Source organism: Corvus brachyrhynchos, unplaced genomic scaffold (genome assembly GCF_000691975.1).
Source record: "Corvus brachyrhynchos isolate BGI_N302 unplaced genomic scaffold, ASM69197v1 scaffold279, whole genome shotgun sequence".
Lineage (NCBI taxonomy): Eukaryota > Metazoa > Chordata > Aves > Passeriformes > Corvidae > Corvus > Corvus brachyrhynchos.
In genome coordinates this window covers 9,836,863-9,858,889 of record NW_008246060.1, presented here as the reverse complement: position 1 = coordinate 9,858,889, position 22,027 = coordinate 9,836,863, and the positions used below count along the sequence as shown (strand labels likewise).

General features: G+C 36.9%; 1 protein-coding gene across 1 annotated transcript in view; it reads right to left on the bottom strand.

Annotated features, from left to right (window-relative positions):
* Positions 1–22,027, bottom strand: part of DLG5 (discs large MAGUK scaffold protein 5) — a 79,422-nt gene that overhangs the window by 16,020 nt on the left and 41,375 nt on the right. The window contains 16 exon segments of the mRNA XM_017746352.1: positions 762–930; positions 2,156–2,245; positions 3,296–3,417; positions 3,943–4,087; positions 5,932–6,070; positions 9,114–9,303; positions 9,306–10,063; positions 10,929–11,021; positions 11,731–11,834; positions 12,361–12,536; positions 13,233–13,360; positions 14,370–14,502; positions 15,164–15,289; positions 15,894–16,078; positions 17,118–17,348; positions 21,204–21,516. Coding sequence (XP_017601841.1) covers positions 762–930; positions 2,156–2,245; positions 3,296–3,417; positions 3,943–4,087; positions 5,932–6,070; positions 9,114–9,303; positions 9,306–10,063; positions 10,929–11,021; positions 11,731–11,834; positions 12,361–12,536; positions 13,233–13,360; positions 14,370–14,502; positions 15,164–15,289; positions 15,894–16,078; positions 17,118–17,348; positions 21,204–21,516 — 3,102 coding nt within the window.

The following is a 22,027-nucleotide window of genomic DNA, read 5'->3' as shown; positions in this document are numbered from 1 at the left end:
CTGTTCTCTGCTTTGAATTTGTGTAAACTTTTTCATATATGCGCTCTAGCCAGATCATGATAAAATGAAAACAGATGTCCAAGACTGATACTATAAGCAACGTATCTTTGAAATATTCATTGTGAAATATAGTCATTAAACACAAAGCACATGTTTTTAAGAAAGCTATCACATTAGATTCAAATTCTGCAAGCAGCTACACATAAACTGAACGCTATTATAGCTGTGGTCCAGGTACAGGCAAAGGGATCAGTCAGAGCAGTAAAATTGCATCTGTACATAGGGATATGTTCTTCCACAGTTATGCACTCAATTTTTCACGTTATCTGGTTATATGGAATCAAGGCACAGTGGTTAGAGCACATATTCTGCAATGCTAAGGCACCTGATATTTAGCTATCAGACGTTACTAAGTCTTAATTTTGTTTAGATTTCCAGACTACAGAACAAGGCTACCATAAATAAGCATGTTGAACTGAAAGGGTGTATTCCAATTTAGACTGCTCTTACTTGGTGTGGCCATTAATCTAACATGGAAGAAACAAAACCTTTATGAAATCACTTATTCTTAAAATCCACAAAAGGATCACTTACATACTTTCTAAAGAAAATAAAACCATGCAATTAACAGGACCTGAGATGCACCTCTGCACCTACGTATTCATCATTTAAATTAAATGTTCACATTCCTTCAGCCTAATCAACACACAAAATTTCCTCAGACACCTTTGTAGTAAAAACAAAAAACCTGGGGACCTTACCTATCTTTTCTACGTTCTCCAACAGATACAGGGCTAATGGAAATCCTCGGTAATGTAGAAAGGGAGTTCTGAGACTGGCTGCTGGTGAAGGAAGATGTTTCCAAGTTAAGAGGTGACTGGGGAGGAGTAATCAAGCTGGGACTGCTACATTCAGAGTGTGACAAGGAGCCTAGGAAAAGTCAACAGTTGAGTTTTAGTATCCTGCATCTGTTATAAGTTGGCAGATCTACCCAGACACGGTGAAAGACACCACACACATGTGAGACAAGAAAGAGGACTGTCTGTTCACTATCTGTTAGTCATGTAATGGGCTTAGGCAGACCAGGTAACTCATTTCAGACAGTGCAAATTTACTGTCCTTAATGACTCTGTGTTAAATCCATCCTCTCCAAGTGTGCAAACAACTACTGTCGTTTTCAACAGGAGACAACATTACAGACAAGCTACACCATGAGCATGTCTGAAAAGCACGTTAAAGAAAAATAATAAAAGACAGGAAGGAAGTAAAATAAAAATCTAATATGTAGGTTTGTTTCCAAATAAAATATTTATGTGCAGCCCTTCCCTTTACATAGGAGATATATTATGCAACACCTGAAAAAGATAACAGAACCCAAGCATGAATCCTACACAGGGACAGGAAAGCTCTGAAATTTCAGACAAGCTTGACATGACTTAGTTTGCATCTTTACCCTGGTTGTCCGCTCCGTAAGTAATCTACCAAACAAGTGCCCTGACAGTTTGCTCCCTTTGAAAAGCTAGAGAAAATAAACTCAAATTATTAATCACAAATGAAAGCTATTTTTAAGAATTATATTTGCCCAGTTAGGAAAAGCACTGCATACAATACATTAAGGCTGCAGAACATTTGAGCGATGATGGCAGTGAAGAGTTGCTGATTGCTGACAGCAAACTCCTGATTCCACAGCACTCCAACTACTGCTTGTCTTTAAACATCTTCCACCAAGCAATTTTGAGCGAAGTACTGGAATATTTTCACTGCATTTCAAATAGTATAATTTACAATCAGTGATACAATGTAAGTAAATGATATACTTACAGACTGAAAAAAGAAATGCAAGTTATCTCACTGTTAAAATTTTCAAGGCATCATTCTAGAAGAAATGACAACTATCATACAGCAATGCTTATTCTTACTTTTGTCTGCACTTTTACTCAGTGTGCCATGTACTCAAGTCAACTATCAGAAAAAAACAACTTTCTAGTGGAAGTTTCTTTTCTTTTTTAACATTTCCCCGGCAAAATACAGATTTTGTAATCTTAATAAAATTGTCCTACTTAGATTGTGGAGCAACCTGATTTAACAACTGCAAGGGCTTTGTATCAGTTATACTGAAAACAGTACAATTAAAATTACTTATGAAATAATTCACCTCTGTCAGAGCCCATCATGGACCTTGGATATCTTGGTGTTAAAGGGATCTTAATTCGTTCTGTTCTGTATTGCAAGTTACTCGAAGAACCTATTTTTAAAACAAGGAAACATTAAAATGACAAAAGTAAAAGCAGCTACATTAAACGAAAAGTACATTTAGATTGTACTTCTTCAATGAGGATTAAAATGGCCTCTAAATGATCAAGACAAGAGCTTTGATGATTACCCTCATAATTGTGAATATCATAATTGTAGCAAATGATCTTGATTACACAGTCAGTATAAACAGAGCACAACGCAGCTACACAGTATATATGCACTGTTTATCCTTGTATGAAAAAATATTTTGAGTATTTTCCTATGAAGTTAAACTTTACTCTAAGTCCAAGCAAGAATCTAACATCTCTGTTCACTAAGAATCCATAGGACTTTGCAAAGGGCATTTAAAATATTCTTATTACATTCTGCTTGGATGAATACAACATCACTGATATACTGGTTGCAAATAGTTATGCTCCTTTTTGCTGTGCTTATAAAGCTACCATGCTCTACTCAGTCTTTGACAGAACACAGGAGCACAAACACTTACAAAACCCCCAGTTACTACATAAATTATAATTTCAATAAACCTAAAATGTTAAAATGTCACTTCTACAAAGCATGCATTTGCTTTGGTATCATTAGGCTCGGCATAAATAAAGTTTACATGTCAATCAACTAACATAAGCATAATTTATTTTCCAAGAATACTGTTTACATTTGACCATTAGTCATCCTTGACTTTTTGTTCAGGGCGCTCTCTCCTTTTCTTTCTTCTCGCCAGTTCATGGAATGTCAACCTTTGGCCCTACCTCCCATCTCTCTAGGATACTTTCAAAGTGTAACGGACATGGAAAGGAGAATCCCTCACACACATAGACCATTTCAAAGAGACTGTGAAGAACAAACTAAACACAGCAACTTCCAGGGAACACCTTTAGTCATAAACCCAAAAGAAATGAAGCAAAGGAACACCAGAAGCTTTTAGGCTTTGCCAACGATGACAATGCCATAACAGGGGTACTCAAGGAGTTTCCCATTTATAATTTTCTCCAATATACACAAATCCCACAGGAAATAAATCAGAAAAGCTAGTTACCAAGTCTGGCACTAGATGGCAATGAATTTGAGCCATGAGATGCTCTTGTACGTGAATTTTCAGAGTAGTCATTGGAGTGTTTATGACTTAGGTCCAAACTCAGGCGACCTTGATGCTGGGAGCTACATCAAAAGAAAAGCAGTATAGAGCAACAGTTAGAATTGGGCAAAGAACCTCAGCAAACAGAAACTGGCCAACAAAAAATTTTGGTTAGCCCCTGTGCTACTGAATAAAATGAATGCTTCTCTTCTTCCCACTTTTACACTGTCCCATAGTTTTATGAATTATTAGAAGCCAAAAGAAAAATAGCCTTGAAGTACTATAAAAGAGGAGAAAGCTTTGCTTGTTTGGGCAATGACAAGAAAAAATATTAGAAATTAGTTAATTAAAAAGTTAATTTCTTTGTCAGTATCAGTCAGTGGGGCAGAGAGAAACCTAATCCATCAGTTACTGAAAGACACAAAAGCAACTGGCATATCATTTATATGCAATAAGAATGCATTTAATAATGCAGTAATGGCTTTAAGAACCCTGGATCAAAATAACACTCAACAGCAGTATGTTTTACTCTGCACTCTACCAAACCACCAGAAGCAATTTTATCCTAATGAAAACAAAATTTTAGGGAGATAAAAAATTCAAAACACCTGGGATGCAGATGCTGATGACATATTTGGCTGGCAACTGATGGGCAATTGCTGGTGTGAACTCTATGGCTCCAAGCAGTATAGATTGGATTTCTCATAACAGCAGTCACTGCAGGACATGGTGCTAAGCTTCTTGGTACCGTCCCTGCTTCAGATGATAAAAGCATATTCTTATCAACATTATTACCATATAAAGTACAGATTTTAAAATACACCTTAATATTTTATAATTATATATTGCAACATTTACATATAAGATAAATAAAAATATTGGCATACAAATACATTATTAAGCACCATACGACACCTTTTTGATAATACATGCATGTTTAAAATCTTGTCTATAATTCTGTAATGAGTCAGTAATAAAGTGGATTATATTACCCAAAATGAAGCCATTCACAGCATATGATTTTAGTATGTGCTAGTAAATCAAAAGATGCTCTGTTTTCAAGTACAGAAGATTTTTATTCAGGAATGAAAATTCTGCATTTAGTCATCCAACCAGCATGCATGTTTCTATTTGGCACTTGAACTGACTGTAGCTAAAATTATTCTGGTTCCTCTCTTTTGTTGCCTCAAAGAGGCCCACTTCTAACATGACTTTAAATTCTAGAATTTCAACATTTATTTCTGAAACTTACTACTCAAGCTGTTCTTTTAAGTACACTCATCCTTCAGTACTAAACTAGTCTAATTTTCTCTTAAATGAGTTGGTATCATAGAACACAACAGCAAAGACTTGTTCTCATTTCAAGACATAGACTCATATTGTCTAATATTGTCTAGTAGGTTTGACTTGACTCAGTTATTGTGCAAAAGTATCATGCTAAGATAAAAGTTAACTACAAGGCTAGAAATAATACCTTTTATTACTTTTTCTACTATCATTGAGAAAGAGAGAAAGTGAGAGAAGAGTAAAAGAAATCAAAGAAGAGGAAAAGCTTCTTGGTGTGAGCTACTCTTGAGCATGTCTTTACATTCTGAAAACTGACTGGGACACCATTGTTAGAAGCTCTGCATTTTTCCAGATACACAGATTATTACCTTCATGTTCTCCAATAAGAATAAAATCTTCCATAATTTCTAGAACTTACAGGAGTTTGGGGCTTTACAAGAAGAGAGGATAAACTCATAAAAATCAATATTATCTTGATTTGAAATTTAAGATTAATATACAACTGCTGAAAACTGAAATCTAAGACTAGACACTAAAGAATGAGCAAACTATCTGACAACACATTTACCAAATGCTTCTTGACTATTTCAAATTAACTAGCATACAACATCCTAATTACCTCGTTAAGCACTCCATTTAGTCAGTGGAAAACCTGCTAACATGAACTTCAATACCAACAACTGTTCAATCAACTGAGACAAAATGATGGTTTCTGTTCCACCTGATTATATTGATATATACTGAGCTTCTTGTGAGTCCCCTCTTCAGTATCTTAATATCTCAAACACACTCACTTTTAACCTTTTATTTAGATTAAGATCACAGTCAGTTTGGGCACTCAGTATCCGATATCCCAAATATTTACAACAGGTAGAACTTAATGTGTTTCACTTCCTGAATAACAGATCTTCTTCCTTGTAAGTATTTCAGAAATAAAGTAGGTAAAGTCGGGGATACTCCATTTACTTTCAAAAATACTGGAAATCTTACTTGTCCCCCTAATGGACAGGCTACACCTTGTTCTGCACTAATGTATTGAGAAATTCTCTGCACAGAAACTGATGAAAACAAATCCTTCAGGCAGAAGTTGCCCAGCTTCGTTAGCGATTCTTAAGCAGGTTTCACTTCTTTACAGTCCAAAAGCTGAGCACACCATGTTCAGACCACAATAGACCATGGAAATATGTTTTCTGAGTCGTATTTCTTCTGTACTTAACTAAGTGCAGAAGTACTGACTAATCCCCAATACTGTCCAATGTGAACAAACGCCTTGGGGCATTCCTAGAAAGCAGTTAGGTTCTGTCACTCACCTCCTGACATGCTGCCAGGGTACAAGGCAGCAGGCACAAAGCCATCACTGTGCCTAGCAGAACGTTTTGGGGAATATGGTGCCCATTCCTGTAGCTCTGGAGACAGATGCTCCTCACTAGCTGGAGCATATTTCTGCACCTACAAGAACACAGAAATTTGATTACAGGAAGTTGGAGATTTAAAAGAGTAAAATAGCCAAACTGTGGAACAATAAGCAATGTCAAACTTTCAAGTATCCATTCCAGAATGTGGAAGCACCACAGTGCTTCTTACACCTTTGTCTTTCAATGATGTCCTTCTAGCCATTTTTCCCCCATCCTACTTTGTTATTATTTTTTTTCTTTTGCAATCTTCTTAGGCCAATTTTTGCAATTTAACTGATATTTTTTGCTTCAATGAACCATCCAGGATTTAGTTACATTTCTCCGTTAAAATAACACCTCCACAGGACATTTCAGCCGCTATTGCTGCAAGTACTTGCTACAGAAGATCTCGCTAAAAAGCCAGAAAGCATTTTCCTCCAAGCCTGCACTTCCAGATACATGTGGAGTAACCTCTCTTCAACAAGCAATTCAGATTTTAGAACCTCACAACTTCTGTTCTGTATATAACAAGTAGACACTGGTGAGTTAAGAACACATGAGAACAGCTCAGATATTGACAGTGATCCAGGAGAGCTGCAAAGTGTAGGGCTCAGCACATGGTGTTCATACATCTGAAATGTACAACACAAAATATGAGACTGATGCATGTAAAAAGTGAAAAATAATTATTGAAAATGTTCTCACAGTTTTTATGATAGCAGTATTTTAATTAAATGAAGAGTTACTCAGAGCTCAAAGTCTCTAAAAGGCAGAGGTGCCTTCTTAGAACCAGTACTTGATCATTTTCATGTCTACACTAGTAATTGTTCCACCTACTACTCAGGAATTAAAGCACACTTAACTTTATCAGCTTATCAAAGTACACAAAATTAACTGTGTATATACACATCTAAGTAAACTGACAACACCCAATATGGCTACAAATTAAACTACACTGTATTTTGATATTACAAATACTACTTCAGGAGTGAATGTGTGCAGACCGGGCACTACTGTCACAACAGCCTGATGTAGTTGCAATGGACAAGGGCAATTCCATCAGAAAAAAAATTTCAGAGTGAATGATGTCCACATTTTGAGGCACAGTATCACTTGTGCTCTCCAGCCAACACCTTTAGAGTTACAAAGCTCTGCCTATTTTCAGGTGGACAGGGGAAAGAGAAGAAAAATAAAAAAGAATCATAGAACCTAGTTTTAATTTAATCCTAGAAACAAAAATTAACTAATACATAAAGTAACCTTAAAGAAACAAAACAGAAAAAAAGTCACTGTAATTCTATTATATAATTTTCCTCTCTACCTTGAACCAACGCCTACTTGACACCTGTAAAACAGCTCGGGCAGTACATCGAAGCAACTGCAGTATGTCCCCACATACCCTTTTGGTATCCTCAACAGTGAGTGCCAAAACCACCCACTCTGTTCCAGCTAACAAAGCTCCTGGGCGCAAGTCCTCAGCTACATTTGTCCTTGCCACAACTGGCAACTCTTCCCTCACTCATTTCTCACTATACAAATAATACTATAATTATAACCAGGGCAGTGTGTATGCTCATGACAATGCACTACAACGAAGAATGGGACTATCAGTGCTAATGGATCAACTTGATATTCTACATAAAGCAAACACCCCCTATTCAAATGTGCTCAATATCTTGATGTTTTGTTGTTACGTATGTGCTAAAAACAGACATTAGCATATGCCCTCCTTCACTTCTTGCAGTGCAGTTCTTGATGAGAACAGGTGACCTTTCTCTTAGCCATAGTACTCTTCAGACCAAATCTGCTGATTACAGCTACAAAATTAAACCTTTATGCTTTTCTGTCATTTGTTGTGCTGGTTTTGGCTCGGACAGAATTCCTTTTTTTAACAGTAGCTTGTATGGACTATGGTTTTTTTTTGAATGTGCTGGATGCAGTGCTGGTAATACAGGCATGTTTTTGTTTTTGCTGAGCAGTGCTTACACAGAGGCCTAAAGCTCCCCATAACTACTTTTCTTAAAAATGTTTGGGAAGGCATAAGGAATGGAAGCAGACAAAACACAATGGAAGCAGACTAAAAAAAAAAAATGCATAAAAACCTTCCAACTGTTCTCTTATACCAGTACTGTTGCAGGATATGGCTCTAACCCTGCACTACTTCCCATTCAGCTCTGCCATCTGTATTGCTTCTAAAATTCTGTGAACAAGGTGAGATTATCCAAGTATAAACAAGTAAGGGAAAAGAATATGAACTTCTAAGTCATTATGATGTAATTACATTAAAAAAAAAATAATGCTTCTGTAAACTTCAGTTGGGAAAGAAAAAAAAATCTCTACGGGTCAGCTGAGCAAATCTGAGGCAGTGAACCTGAAATGACATTATTGATTATGTCACTTTATATAATGCACTCATCTAAATATGTCCTTCCCAGAGCACAAAAATTTTTTCTTCCATCTACTCTGTGTCAAGATATGACCCACCATCTTCTCAGCAGGGTTGTTTATTCTAACAAACTATATGCTCATTTTGAATTTTCATCATATTCTAATAAGCAGTTCACCTTTACAGTGTAATGGGCCTAACACCCAATGAATTTCAGATAAGATGCACAAAACTATTTAGGCACATACAAAGACTTACAAAAAACCCAATATTATGGATGGTACACCTTCTTCCATTAAATTGTACAGTGATCTGGACAACCAATCTGACTTACGCAAAACTTCAGAGACCCTATTTTCAGTTTTTCCAAAGCTGATACTTTGCATTTTTATTTATGTCTTTTCAGGTTGTCAAAAACATACAAGAGCCCAGATGTTCCAACAAGCAGCACTAAAACCCAAGATATGGCAGCTAAGCAGAACTCTATTTTTCTGTTTGGTGGTCACCACTGCCTGTTAAATACTGAAACTCCACAAATTGGTTTTGTACTTCATGATACTGCCAAGTGCCAACTGAGCCTGAGTTCAGAGGACCTGGATTCTGAGGTCAGGCTATGCTTCTCCTGCTTCGGTATGTAACTGGGCACCCAAAACCACACTGCTAATACACTTCAAAGTTTCTAGCTTTGTGTTTCAATATACCAATCTTCTACCTGAAGTGCAGGATTAGGAATGGGCACAGGGGTCATTTTATGCCTCAGAGCAGGAGCCGATTTTGGCCTTGGTCTTTTAATCTCTGGCTCTTCAACTCTTTGAAAGCCAATGTCATCTTCACAAGATTTCCTTGAAGATAGATGAGTGCAGTCAATTCCCTCCTCCCGATAATAATGCCCAGCATTCCTTTTTTGGGTGGTGATCCTGTTGTTACTGTAGACTCTGATGCAGAGCTTGCCTGCTGTTTATGTTTAAATTTGATAGAGTCACTTCTCTTAGGAGGAGTTGGAGGAGTTGAAGCCACTTCAGCTTTTGATGGCTGCGGTGAATGGCCTGTCACCTGATTAGGGGAAAGGTACTCCAGTTTGGGAGGAGTTGGTGGCCTTTTGAAAGTATCAGGGTCAAAAATAGATTTCCTTTGTTTTGGCTTTTTGTACACAGAGAACTTTTCTGTTTCTGTTGCTGAGATATTAACCATGACTTTTGGCCAGGTACCACCACTGTGCTTAGTTCCGTGTCCTTTGTCAAATGCTGTCTCAACCATCATACAGTCAGTTCCTGTAGGTTCATAGGGCAGCCTCCTGTTGTCCAAGTCAACAGCTCCATAGCCTTGGTCCCCATATGTCTCTGGGCTGAAGGAGCTGAGACTGTGTTCTGAATTACTATGGCAACTGTGCACTGTGTTCCTACGAGAGTCTACTCGTAATGTGTTACTAGGGAAAGGTTTGTGATCGCAAAATGAAGCGCTGCCCTGATCACTCTGGTCCTTCTTGCCATCCATGATGTCTGGATTGAAAATGTCGGTCTGGGTTGAGCTGTTGAGTTTCAGATTTCTTTTATTTTGTGCTTGTATCTCTGATGCATGAACTCTACAGTTTGATATTTTTTCTGAATCCTTCAAATTTTCAAATATATTTTGACCACTCCAAGATGAACTCTGAGGAAAAACCTAAAACGAAAACCACATGTGATCACCTTATTGTGGCTGATTTCTGTTTAGTATGAATCATATCCTAGCCTCCTTGATTTATGTATACCTCAATATACACTTAGAAATATCATACAATTCAAAGCACAGAACATCAGATAAAATGAAGCTAAAAAAATTTTTGTAACATTTTCAGAATAATTCCCCAAGGGCAACTCCACATGATGGCAAAAGTACTCAACTGAAAGTGAAGGGACCTGCATTCTACTTCTGCCTCTGATAAGTGATGCCAATAAGATAACTTTCATTGCCTACTTCCCCTCAAACATTTCATCATCTTACTTTCTTAAAACTTCAAGGTATCTAGATCTGAAATTACGACTCTCAAAATCCATGTGACAGGCCCAGAATAATGGGATTCTAAACTCGAGAGCAAATCAGAATAGTACTTTATAGAAATAAGCCTGAAAAACAAAGCTTTGTACTTAATCTTCATGATAGCAAAAGTTCAGTTTTCTGCACAACACCCTCCTGACTAAAAGCTACCTTTCTTTAGACAGCGGGCAGTTTATCTTTCACGTACAAAAGTGCTGCAGCTCTGAAGCAAAACACAAGAAGCAGCAAGCAATTGTGGCACTCATTTCATGTGATCAGCAAACAAATGGGAAAGAAGACAGTAAGTTAGTCCCATTTCCTACTAGATGGCACAGGAGCCTTACCTTGGAAATAACTGTTGAGGGAGTGTACCACCAGTGAAATGTATCCAGATGGTTGTCTTTTTCCCATTTTGATATACTCTTTTTTTTTTATACACTCTTCCCTGAACAACTAGAATAATTCTGTATAAGTTCAAGAGAATTCTGCAAATTTAGCTTCTGCTACTCACCTTCATGAGTGACAGAGTAAGGGAATCCCTACAGTTTCGTAGCAGAGCTTCACATTCAGTAAGCGATTTATTATCTAGTGCAATGCCATTGATCTATACACAAAAGAAACCACAACAGACGTCTGTAAATCAAAGGTAATAGGTGGGGAGGATTTAAGGTAGAGTATCTCTGAGACAGGGAAAACACTACTCTACAACGTATACATGACTGAAGTCTGGTTGATGTTTGTGCATTCCTCACGAGTGGAGAATAGAAAACTCCTAAGTACAATCTGCTATTCCTGCAGGGACACAGTGTAAAAACCCCTGCCCTCTGTGCAGCTGTACCGACAGCAACCACCTTCCCTTTCACAGTGCACAAACCACACCCATTCCCTAAGGCTGCAAATGCACCCAGGGACACACTTCCTCCCCAGAACAGAGGACAGCTGTGGTACCAACATTTACAAGACAAGAAACGTCTCATCCGATAAAGTGATGCCTTTTTGGAACTGACCTTTCCTAGTCAATAAAAGAATCACAGGTATCATTATATACGTATATATAAGCCAAGTGTGAAGAATAAGTTAATGCTTCTGACAAGAATTCTCATATGAACTCAGGAAATAAGCTGCACATTCTATTCATCACTCAGCATACAAAAAAATTAATATAGAGTATCTATTCTAAATTTACAAAAAGGACTTAGTATTGCAAAAGTAAAAAACTAATTGGAATGTTTGGCATCTTAAAGAGTAGCATCAACGATAACACTTCAAAATAAATAAAAATTTAAAAAGGCAAACGCATTCTTAAGACTTACAGCAATTATTCTGTCTCCCACAGTAAGGGAACCCTCTTTGGCAGCTGGGCTTCCAGGCACAACAGCAGCAACAAATACTCCATTTTCTAGACTGACCCCACTATCTGAAATACACAAAAAAGAATTTGATTCTGCAATTCAAATATATTGTTCAAATGGCATGTCTGACCTGCCTGCACAAGAAAGAAGTATGACTACCAATCCAAATGAATTTCAATTTCTGAAAACCTTTTCAAAGAAATAACAAGACAGGGAAAACAAGGATTTTGAGTATCCCAAAAAATTAATATAATCACACAAAGGTGGGGTAACTGGGTTTAACAGACTTGTTTACACTCCCAGGAACATTCCAAACCGGCAGCTAACTAGAGACAAGTATTTAAAAAAAAAAAAAAATCAACTCAAACCCACCCAAGGACAAAAAGAAAACCTGTACTTACAGAATGAAGCTATTATTAATAACAGCATTCTCGGTTTAAAAAAAAAAAAAAAAAAGAAAACCCCTATCTAGGAGGTCATAACAGTGTAAGTGTGATTTAAGCAAAGGCTCAGAGAACATGTACCTTTATGGCAAGCCTTATCTGGCTGAACAAACATGTGCCATTTATATCCATCCTTTACAGTCATTACCTTTATGTCCAGAAACATTGATGTGAAGAGGTGTTATCACTCGCCCACCTAAAGACTTCCTTCTTCGAACCACCATATTAATAACACCTCCTCCATTTAGAACAGCTTTTATAACTTGCTTTTTGTCCTTATTGGTAAGATCCACATCATTTATCTTCAGCAGCCAATCATTCACTCTGGTAGATATACAGAATTAGGCAGGTCAGTTATAAGCACACTTTGCTGGACACTGCACATGAATAACGTTCCATGAGGAGACATGCAACAGAGCTGATCTCAATAAACTCATCCTCCATTACCTGGAGTTATCCATTCCTGAAAAAGCATTAAATAGCAGCTAAATGAAAACCAGGACTGCTAGCCTGCACTTCACTAGGAAAAGTATATCCTTAAATCACTACTGACTACTTCTTATTTAAAAGCAACTCTTTGTACGGAGAAGAGTCACTAAAAAGCTGCTATCAACACTAAGAATAGATGGCTCCAAATGATCCTTGTTCTACTCTCCCTTTCTCTTGCCCTCCCTCAAAAACTTACCCTCACATCTTTCCCAAAATTTAAATAAATAGATCTTTTTAAAAACAGATTTGAGGAGATAATAATGGAGTAAATGGGGCACAGTACAACAAGAGAACATTTCAAATCCTGTTGAGTTTTAAGTGCTGAGTCAACCAGTGTTTAATTTCTGTAATGCTTTTAGGCATTGGTCTTCTCAGTGTGATTTCCCAACCAACATTAATAATATACACATGACAAATGATAAAGAAAAAAGAACTTCAAAAAATGAAAACAATGAAGACAATTTCCAATATATTCATATTTAGTCTATTATGACCAACAAAAGACAGGTATCTTCCAAAGTCAAACCTTACCTTAACCGACCATCTGCAATACTTCCTTTGTCTACTTTGGTAACGAAGATCCCACAGTCTCCAGGGAGGTACGGCTCGTTCACACCTTCTGCCACATCAAAACCAAGTGCTTTCAAGTCCATATCATCCTAGCAAATATTAATAACAAGTGATTCAACTGCACTGGCAAACAGTGTCTGTTAGCAAGAGGCATTATGGCATGTTTGCACTATGTACTTACATTTACAGGGCTCCTGCATCAGGCAAGTTTTTATTTTTTGTACGTAAATATATAAGCTCCCAATTCCATTAGTTATAGGTGTCCTCTGGCATTAACACTAACAAATGTGATGTACCAGCCAAACATTTCAAATAGAAGAACATACAAGAATTACATAGCAGCAAAATAAAAATTCTGGACTACAATGAAAAAAAGTGAAATTATAGGGAGAAAAATACTGCGAAGTTAATGAGAGGAAGTAGAGGTTATCTGGACTGCTAAACATAAGAACTTTACTTAATATGCCAAAATACAAAAGGGATTTAATTTCCTCTACAGACAAGCAAGAGATTAGCATCTCCTTTCATCCCAGATCTTCAAAATGAAAAGAAATGTTGCACTAAAATACATGTTCACCATTAATACTTTTAATACTTTAAATTTTCTAACCAGCATATCTGAGCAAAAGTAGGAGAAATAGCTTAGTGTAAAACTATTTTATGCATAGATTTTAAGTGTCGTTGCCTATAAGAGTAAAAGATTGGCCTCTAATATCATGGTTTCCTTCACATTTTAAGTTTTGGCTGCCTTAGCACTTCCATGTCTGCAGTGAATTGCAAACTTAAAGAACCCTATACTAGATGGACCTGGGTACCCTGCAACATTAGATGTAGGAACTATTTTTATTTATAATGCATATGAAGAAAATTATAAAGCTTGTATGTAACAGCTTGGTTTTATCAACTACTTCCATGTAGCTGTAACTGCACTTGCTGCCTCCATGTGCACCTCCATGCACACCTACGTGGTTCTTTGCCAAACAATAAAAAACTGAAAAGACCAAAATCATATTTTTAATCTTATCTAGTATTAAAAGATTATAATTGGCTTCAGAGCTATCCAATACACAGGAAAATGCAGTGTATGATTTTACTTACTCTATCTTTTTCAAATTCTACCACTTCTGTTTCCCATTCCAGAGAATCTGTATCTATGGCTGAGTCATGAGAACTATGGGCCATCAATTGACGAAATCTGGCCTCCTTTTCCAATTGATTTTCCATCTTTTCCCTAGGCAAAGAAAATTATTACTTGCACACAGAGACAACCCCCTTTTAAATAAAGTGAAAAATAATGTTATGATTGTGATACATTTTGTATTTGGTTTTCTAAATCAAAAATCCAAGCTGTGTCAAAAATTTTCTTCAGCTTCTGTCTTTCCAGTATTCTTGGTCTGCTATCAAATCGACTTTCCATTTCTATATATTGTCTTAACATAGTCTTACATTTTTTGCAATATTTTTACATGACTAAGTGCACTATTAGGTTTCTCACATCTTCAAAAATGCATTTAATTTACCCTCAGATGAGCTCCATCAGTATGCAAGGCATGATAAACACCAATGGCAAAACCTCTCCCGTAAACCAGTAAGTAAACAGTTGAGAGGAACTAAACTGCAGTTAATATGACTTCAGTGAAAGGATCCCAGCATTAAGCGTATCTCCACAGCACAGAGGTTATACTATGAGTCTCATTAATAAGATAAAATTAATACTGTCCAGCATAATAATTTCCATGATAACTATAAATAAAGGCAAGGCTTCCACGCACGGTAACATGAATGCCTGCTGCCTACAGCTGTAACAACATATGGTTCACTTAAGAACACAGCTAACAAAACAAAGTTTTTATCACAAACTTTCATGCAGTTTGATCATTTCTCTAACATACTTCAGTTCCTTCAGTTCACGAATGGCATCATTCTTCTGCTTTCTCATGTCATCCAGATTGCGAAGAGCTTCAGCCAAGTCACTCACAGCCCGGTCTCTCTCCCTCCTTAAGTTATCACACAAAGTTCTTCAAAAGAAAAAAGTTTCAATCTAGTTACTTATAATCCTATTAAAGTAAACTGGTTTTACCACATTGTATAGTTAATGTAAAATTTCAAAGAGCAGTTTCAAAACGTATCTATCTGCAAAATAAAAAAGGATAAGGAAGAAAAAAATTACATATGCTGGGACTTAATTCTTCATCCCTTTCAGAACCTTGTTTCTACTTATCTTCTTTAAACTAGCAGAAAAAACCCTTATTTAAGTATTTTCCCTTAGTTCCTTAGATATATTTAGTAGCAAATATGTTGGATACTTTTTGAGCATGCCCCCACAGGTAAAGAATTATCTGCAGGACTAGAGCTACAGCAGGATTAGTATAGCACGCCTAAAAGAATGCACGATTGGCTGCTCCTATGCAGCAGCACTGTTAGACTCAAGGGTATTTACTAGAGACATTTAGGTTATGAAAGCACAGAAAATGACAAAGATCCTGTAAGGTGCCCTCAATATTTAAAAAAAATCACCATGTGACAGCTAATGCACAGGAAGCGCTAGCAAATCCTAGAACTGCATCAACTGCACACCAGGTGTTACAGAGATCACTCATGTATCACCCAGCAGTTCTTTACCGTATACTTTCCCGTTCTGCAACAATCTTATCCCGCTCTTGAAAGGCCCAATCTCTCCTACACTTGGCTACTTCTGCTTCCTGGACAGCTTCTTTTAGTTCTTGTGACATTGCCTCATATTGTTTCCGAAGCATTTCGATTTCTTTGTTTGCTCTTTCTATGTCTAGGGTAGCAGAATCCTGTATCTAGGAATTAAGAAACACGGAGAAGTATTTTAGGCACAATTTTTAGATACTTATGCACAAACAGCTTTTACTATATGTATGTTGCCTGATTCTTACATTTTCATGAAAATTGAAATTGAAAATTGAAATTGAAATGTAAATTCCTACATTTTCATGAAAAATATTCATTTATTTTAACAGCAACTCTGGGGGGAGTGGGAGGAAAGATAAAACCTGTTGTAATGCATTTCATCCAGTAGAACACAGATTTGTACAACTACATAAATAAGAATCCTCACTTCAAAATAACATCAGTGAATGTTTCGTTTTTCAGAGATGACATTCTATATTTCAATCTTGTTCTGCTCAGCAGACAGAAAAAAATTACAAGTGTACTTCGAAATCAGACACACTACTGTATGCAGTTACAACACATTTCCTGCATTAACACCAGTTATTTACCCTGGGACAACAAATCCCAAGACTTGGGATTCAGGTCCCCTTGGAATCAAAGCAATGAAATTGAAGAGCAATGGAATTGAAAAAAAGTTTTTATTTAACTCTTCTTCTTTTAGATAAGAATTACTTTATTCTTAAGTTAACTTGTCCCTCAAATTCTCTATTTTTAACAAGAAAGATGGTGACAACAGTAAGACAAATACAGAGAAAACTCTAAGCTTGCAGCACAATAACACAAGCCAACTACAACAGTACAGCCCACCACAAGCTGTGGGCTTGCAAACAACTGCATGTGGTTAATCTCAAGAACATAAATGAAACTAATGAATCTAGACTTACTGACTTACAATTTGGTTAAAATGTAAACTTTTTCTATTTATATTTACAAACAGAAACTTAATATGAAGCACAACTGTATGTCTTCCAAACAAGGATTTCTGTTGGTGTGTCTGGAAGAACATACGTGCACGTGTGTGTATTTTAGAGTGACTTGAGGAAAAGAGGGAAGACTCCCAATGTGCCCAGACCTTTAATCTCTTGCAAGTTACTGACCTAACTAAGGTAAAAAAGAAAAAAAGGCATCAGTGAAGACTTGCAATACCTGACGGGCTTGATAATATTCCCTTAGGAGATGGTCTCTCTGGATGATAGCTTCAGTTCTCTCTTTCCTGGCAACATCTCTTTCTTCTTTCACTGTCTCTATATCCTTGCAAGCTTGATCGAGCTCCTTCTGGGCCTCAGCTTTGTCCTTCACTTCATGACAGTATTTTTCCAGTAACTCATTCCTCTCACAAATCGCTCGATCTCTTTCCACTAGAGCAGAGTTTAGTTCCTAAAACAAGATCCGTTGTTTGCAGCAGGTTAGGTTCAGAAGGAAATAGTTCATCTTTCCAATTGGTTACATGTCATGACACCTTAAAAGCCTAAAGAGTTTACCACTAATGTTCTGAAAAATGGGAGCAGATCACATTACATACAAGTAAGTACTAGCAAAGAATATTAAATGTGGTATTAAAAATATCACACCATCACATGAGCACAGTGCTTTGTCAAAAGTAAGTAAGATTCTGGAAGCGCTCATAGCTTTGAGGAACCTAAACGAGAAAGGGTTATTAACCAGACAGACTTGGTGTTTTAAAAAAAAAAAGTTGTTAAATATGGAAAAGGGTAAGAATATATTACAAATATTTTTAAACAACTGCCTCAATTTCACAGGACTGAAATAATTTAGACAACCCAGCTACATAAGCACCTTACAGCTTTTCCATAAGTTTTAAAGGAACATAAGTTATATGCCATTAAGATACCAATATGCTACGGAATGTTTGAAGATAAAACTACAATATTCTATAAAGCAGAATGACAGTACATCTTAAGTGTGGAATTCAACTGCATTGTAATAAAAAAGATAAGGCAAATGTAGTTGTGTTCTAAAACAGAATCTGCCCTTCTAAAATTATTTAAATTAGGCTTCCCATTAAAAGAATGGGTCATTGAAATGATCCAATTTCATGCCACTAAATTTTCAGATGGCTCAGCTCTCTAGCAGCATTCAGTCAATGGCTACAAAGAAGTCCTCCTACACACAGGCACTCCTAGCTGGAAACTACCGATGTTTTGATCGCAAAAAACTCAGACAGCTGACATCTCAAAAGCAAAATGAAGAAAGGGTTCAAGTGCTTAGGGATAGAAAGACACCATGTCATAAACTGATTCTACCTCTACAGTTTGCAAAGAATAAAATTGAATATTTAAAACACAGATGATAATTGCATTTTGCTATACTAATAGAATCGTTTTTGAGATATGCATCTAATTAAGACTAGTCAGACTATTAACAATGACATTAAGAGAGCCATTTTTGCTGTACAATAGCAGACAAGCACTAGAATTTAATGACTCTGTCAGTGAATCTCAATTACCAGAACACCCAAGTGCTTTCAACACCAGCAAGACCTTCCTTGCTCAGTATCTCTGAAGAGAGAAAAATCCCTGAACTGTCTGTTGGTGCAGACAAGTTTTAGTACTGGAAACAGCCTTTTGCACAGTTTAACTATAGTTTGTATAAAACTTGCATTCAAATGTGTGTATAAAACTTACACAAAAATATTAAGCCTTTTCCCACAAGCAGCTGAGATGAAAAGTCACAAGGAAGGCATAGGGGAAAGTTCTCAGTAAGACCTTCACTAAACAAGAATTTACAGGTTTTTTAAGTGATTGGAAAAAATACACACTATCACAGTTTAATTCAGCATGCTCAATATAAACCATCCGAATAAGAGCAGCCATTGCCTCCAGTGGTCAGTGGTAAAATTTCACCTCTGTCTTTTTCCTGTGACATTTGCACAGAATTACAACATGACAGCATAGGGAAACGTGCCATTTGGCACTGACTAGAACAGCTTCTGTTTGAAAACAGTAGAGCAGTTTGAGTTGAATGATTCTGAATTTGTGAATTATTTTTATGTTTTAAGGAAGTTCTCACATCTGAATATAACATAAGGACAAAATATAACAGATCTGTTAAACAGAGGGGAAAACCTACTATCACTGAGATGAAACATAACATTCTAAGTACTTGCCATAGCAAAAGATTATGCCAAACAAAAAACCACCATTGGAGAAAGGAGAGGGGGAAATCTATAACATTCAATCCCTGGCTTTGAGTGGCTGAGTTCATGAGAACTTAATCCAAAACTGTCCATTAGTGCAAAAATCATGAGATTTCTTCCATCATTTATTAATACCAGAAAATTAGTACATTTCAGATGTCTATTGAACCAATAAGTTTGGGCATGTGTGACTAATAAAAGCTTACATGTCTAACTTGGAAATTAACTGTCTGACCTCATCAGTAGCTGCTCAGACACAATGCCTTAAAAAATCAACCTCTTCTCCATTTCAGTTGTTCTACAATTTTTCAGAGGCACCAAAGGCACACTAGCAAACACAAGCTTCAGGGAAGAAACTACATTTAGAATTACCTAAATGGGTTCAGTGCTGTTTCAAACAATCAATTAGCACTACAAAACAGGGCACTTAAAGGTACCATATATCACAAGAAAAGTGAAAAGCATTAAGTTGCCTTTTCAGAGAGCACCAGAACAACTATGCACGGAGAGGACAATCCCACTTACAGGGGACATATTTCAGGATACTATTTCAAGTGAATTGATACATTCATTGATACATTTTTTCAATGTTTCAAACATTTTCCTTGACAGAACTAGAAAATCCTTATGCATTGAACACAGCTGCAGCAAGCCAGTACTAGTGATGCAAGAACATACCTCTTTACAAGAAGAAGAGTGTTAGCTACAGGAAAGAAAAATGGGAACAAAAAGACAACTCACAGTACAGTTATTTTACAACTTTCAGAACATTACAGAAGCTCACTGAAGGGCCAGCTCTGGAGGTGAAGAAAAATGCAATGGATCTGCCTTGCCAGCACCACACTCACCAGTCCTAGGCTCCTGCTGATTCTTGTTCAAACACCCCCTTTAAGTAAATACCCATGTATTTAAAATTTTAATTCCCTGCCCCTTAAGGCACTTTGGCAAATTACTCATAGTGCTACAATGACAGATAGAACAAATTGAAGCAGAATGACTAATTGTGGCTATTTCCATGAGTAACCTACCCTGATCCCTACCCTACCACTGAAATCAACAGACATTTTGATTGGCTTAAATGTTTCGATGAAAGTAGAAGAGGTATAAAACGTATTAAAACTTCAGTCACTGTACAGCTGAATTACTGAGCTGACAAATATGCAGAGCTGAAAAATATGGCTTCTTAAAATCAGAATTTAGTCATGTTTAGAAGCTCTGATGTCACATGTCACAATCCACATTATTCCTCAAAAAATGGTGTTATTTGTTTAAAAGAAAGCTCCACACCTTAATTTTTTGTAAGAATATGTTGTTGAGATGTAATGCTGTGAAAAGAGTAAAATGAGATTTATAGGCAATGGAATACATTTGCTTGTATCTATTTCATGCTAAATTAAGTATTTGTAAACCAAATAGTCAAGTGAATGCATGTCAGCGGAAATGAAACTGAGCAGCAAATTGTGTTCTGGAAATCATAACAGCTTCATTCTGACATGGCTGTGATATAAGCATTTCAAGAACATATTGCTGAAAAATAGGAAGTTCTGGTTTCATACGCTTTAAGGCATGCCTGAATTCTAAAGAAAAAAATCTTTAAAATATCCTCTTTAACTTATAAGCAGTAGAAGGGCAAATGAGTAAGAACATGCATGTCAGCACAGGCTTTGCATAAGTATTTGAGATGACTTGATCATGTACCGTCTTAAGCCACAGCAGATAGTATCCAGTGGTTCCTGTAGAGGTTAAAAGTTTAAAATAATGAGTATTTAGAGCTATATTATTATAGAGAGCATTACTTAAGAAGGTAAAAACAACTAATGCAGCAAAGGAAAGGATTTATAATATGCAGAACAGAATTAAGTCAAGTGAATAGCAAATTTCAGCTGGCAGGTACTCTGTTCAAATACGGAAGCTTGATAAATTGATAGTAAAAAGGACTGCTATAAGAAAACATCAGGAAACAACTTCCTCTTTGCAGTGGATTCCTATTTTCCATTCATCAGTCATACATTCCTGATTCCAGCATCAACAGCATATACTCATTTCCCTTCCCCATTAAAACAATAGGTTAGTACCTGTCTTAAAGCTTCCATCTCTTCACTGGCCACTCGTTTCTCAGAAGAGGTGTTCTTCAGCTTGGACTCTGCAAGCTCCAGTTCTGTCTGAAGCTTATCTACCTCTTTGATTACTTGATCTCTCTCACTCATTATGAGGCGGTACTCATTGAAAACAGAATCCCTTTCTTCCTTGTATTTTTCTGCATCCTTGGCTGCTTTCAGCTGCATTGTTTTGAACCTTGTCACCTCTGACTGTAATCGCTCCATCTCTCTCTGCAATTCTTTGTTTTGTGCTGTAGTGTTGCTTAGTTCCTGCTGTACTGATTCAAACCTAAAAACAAGTGGAAACACCAGTAAGACAGTTGTTACTCACTTTCATACATTAAGGATTTGGCTGGGTAACCAAATGTATCCACTGGTAAAACAACCAGAGATTTCTTACAAAGTGTATTCTCTGTGCTGCAAAAAATAACCACTGCTTTAGGAACATTAGTGAACCTAAGGAATATTAGAGAACCTCTTTAAGGACTGAACCATAACAATTATGAGGAACCATTTACAAACGTTGGCTTTGGTCTGTAGGAGTTGTGTATCACCCCTAATAGTCAACGAAAACATTCTTAACATACCCATGGATGCTCTTTGCAGCAGTCCTTGTGTATGCTGATGCCCTTCCTACCCCATATGGTTGACTGTGTAGGCTTGGTATCAAGGAGCAGAGAGGGGGGATAAGTGTGGTATAACAGCATCTGTGTCCTCCTTTTTTAACACGTGCACTGCTCGTAGCAGCACCTTCTCAGTGAAGCAAGACTCCCAAACCCCTGCAGCCAGAGAACTCTGCT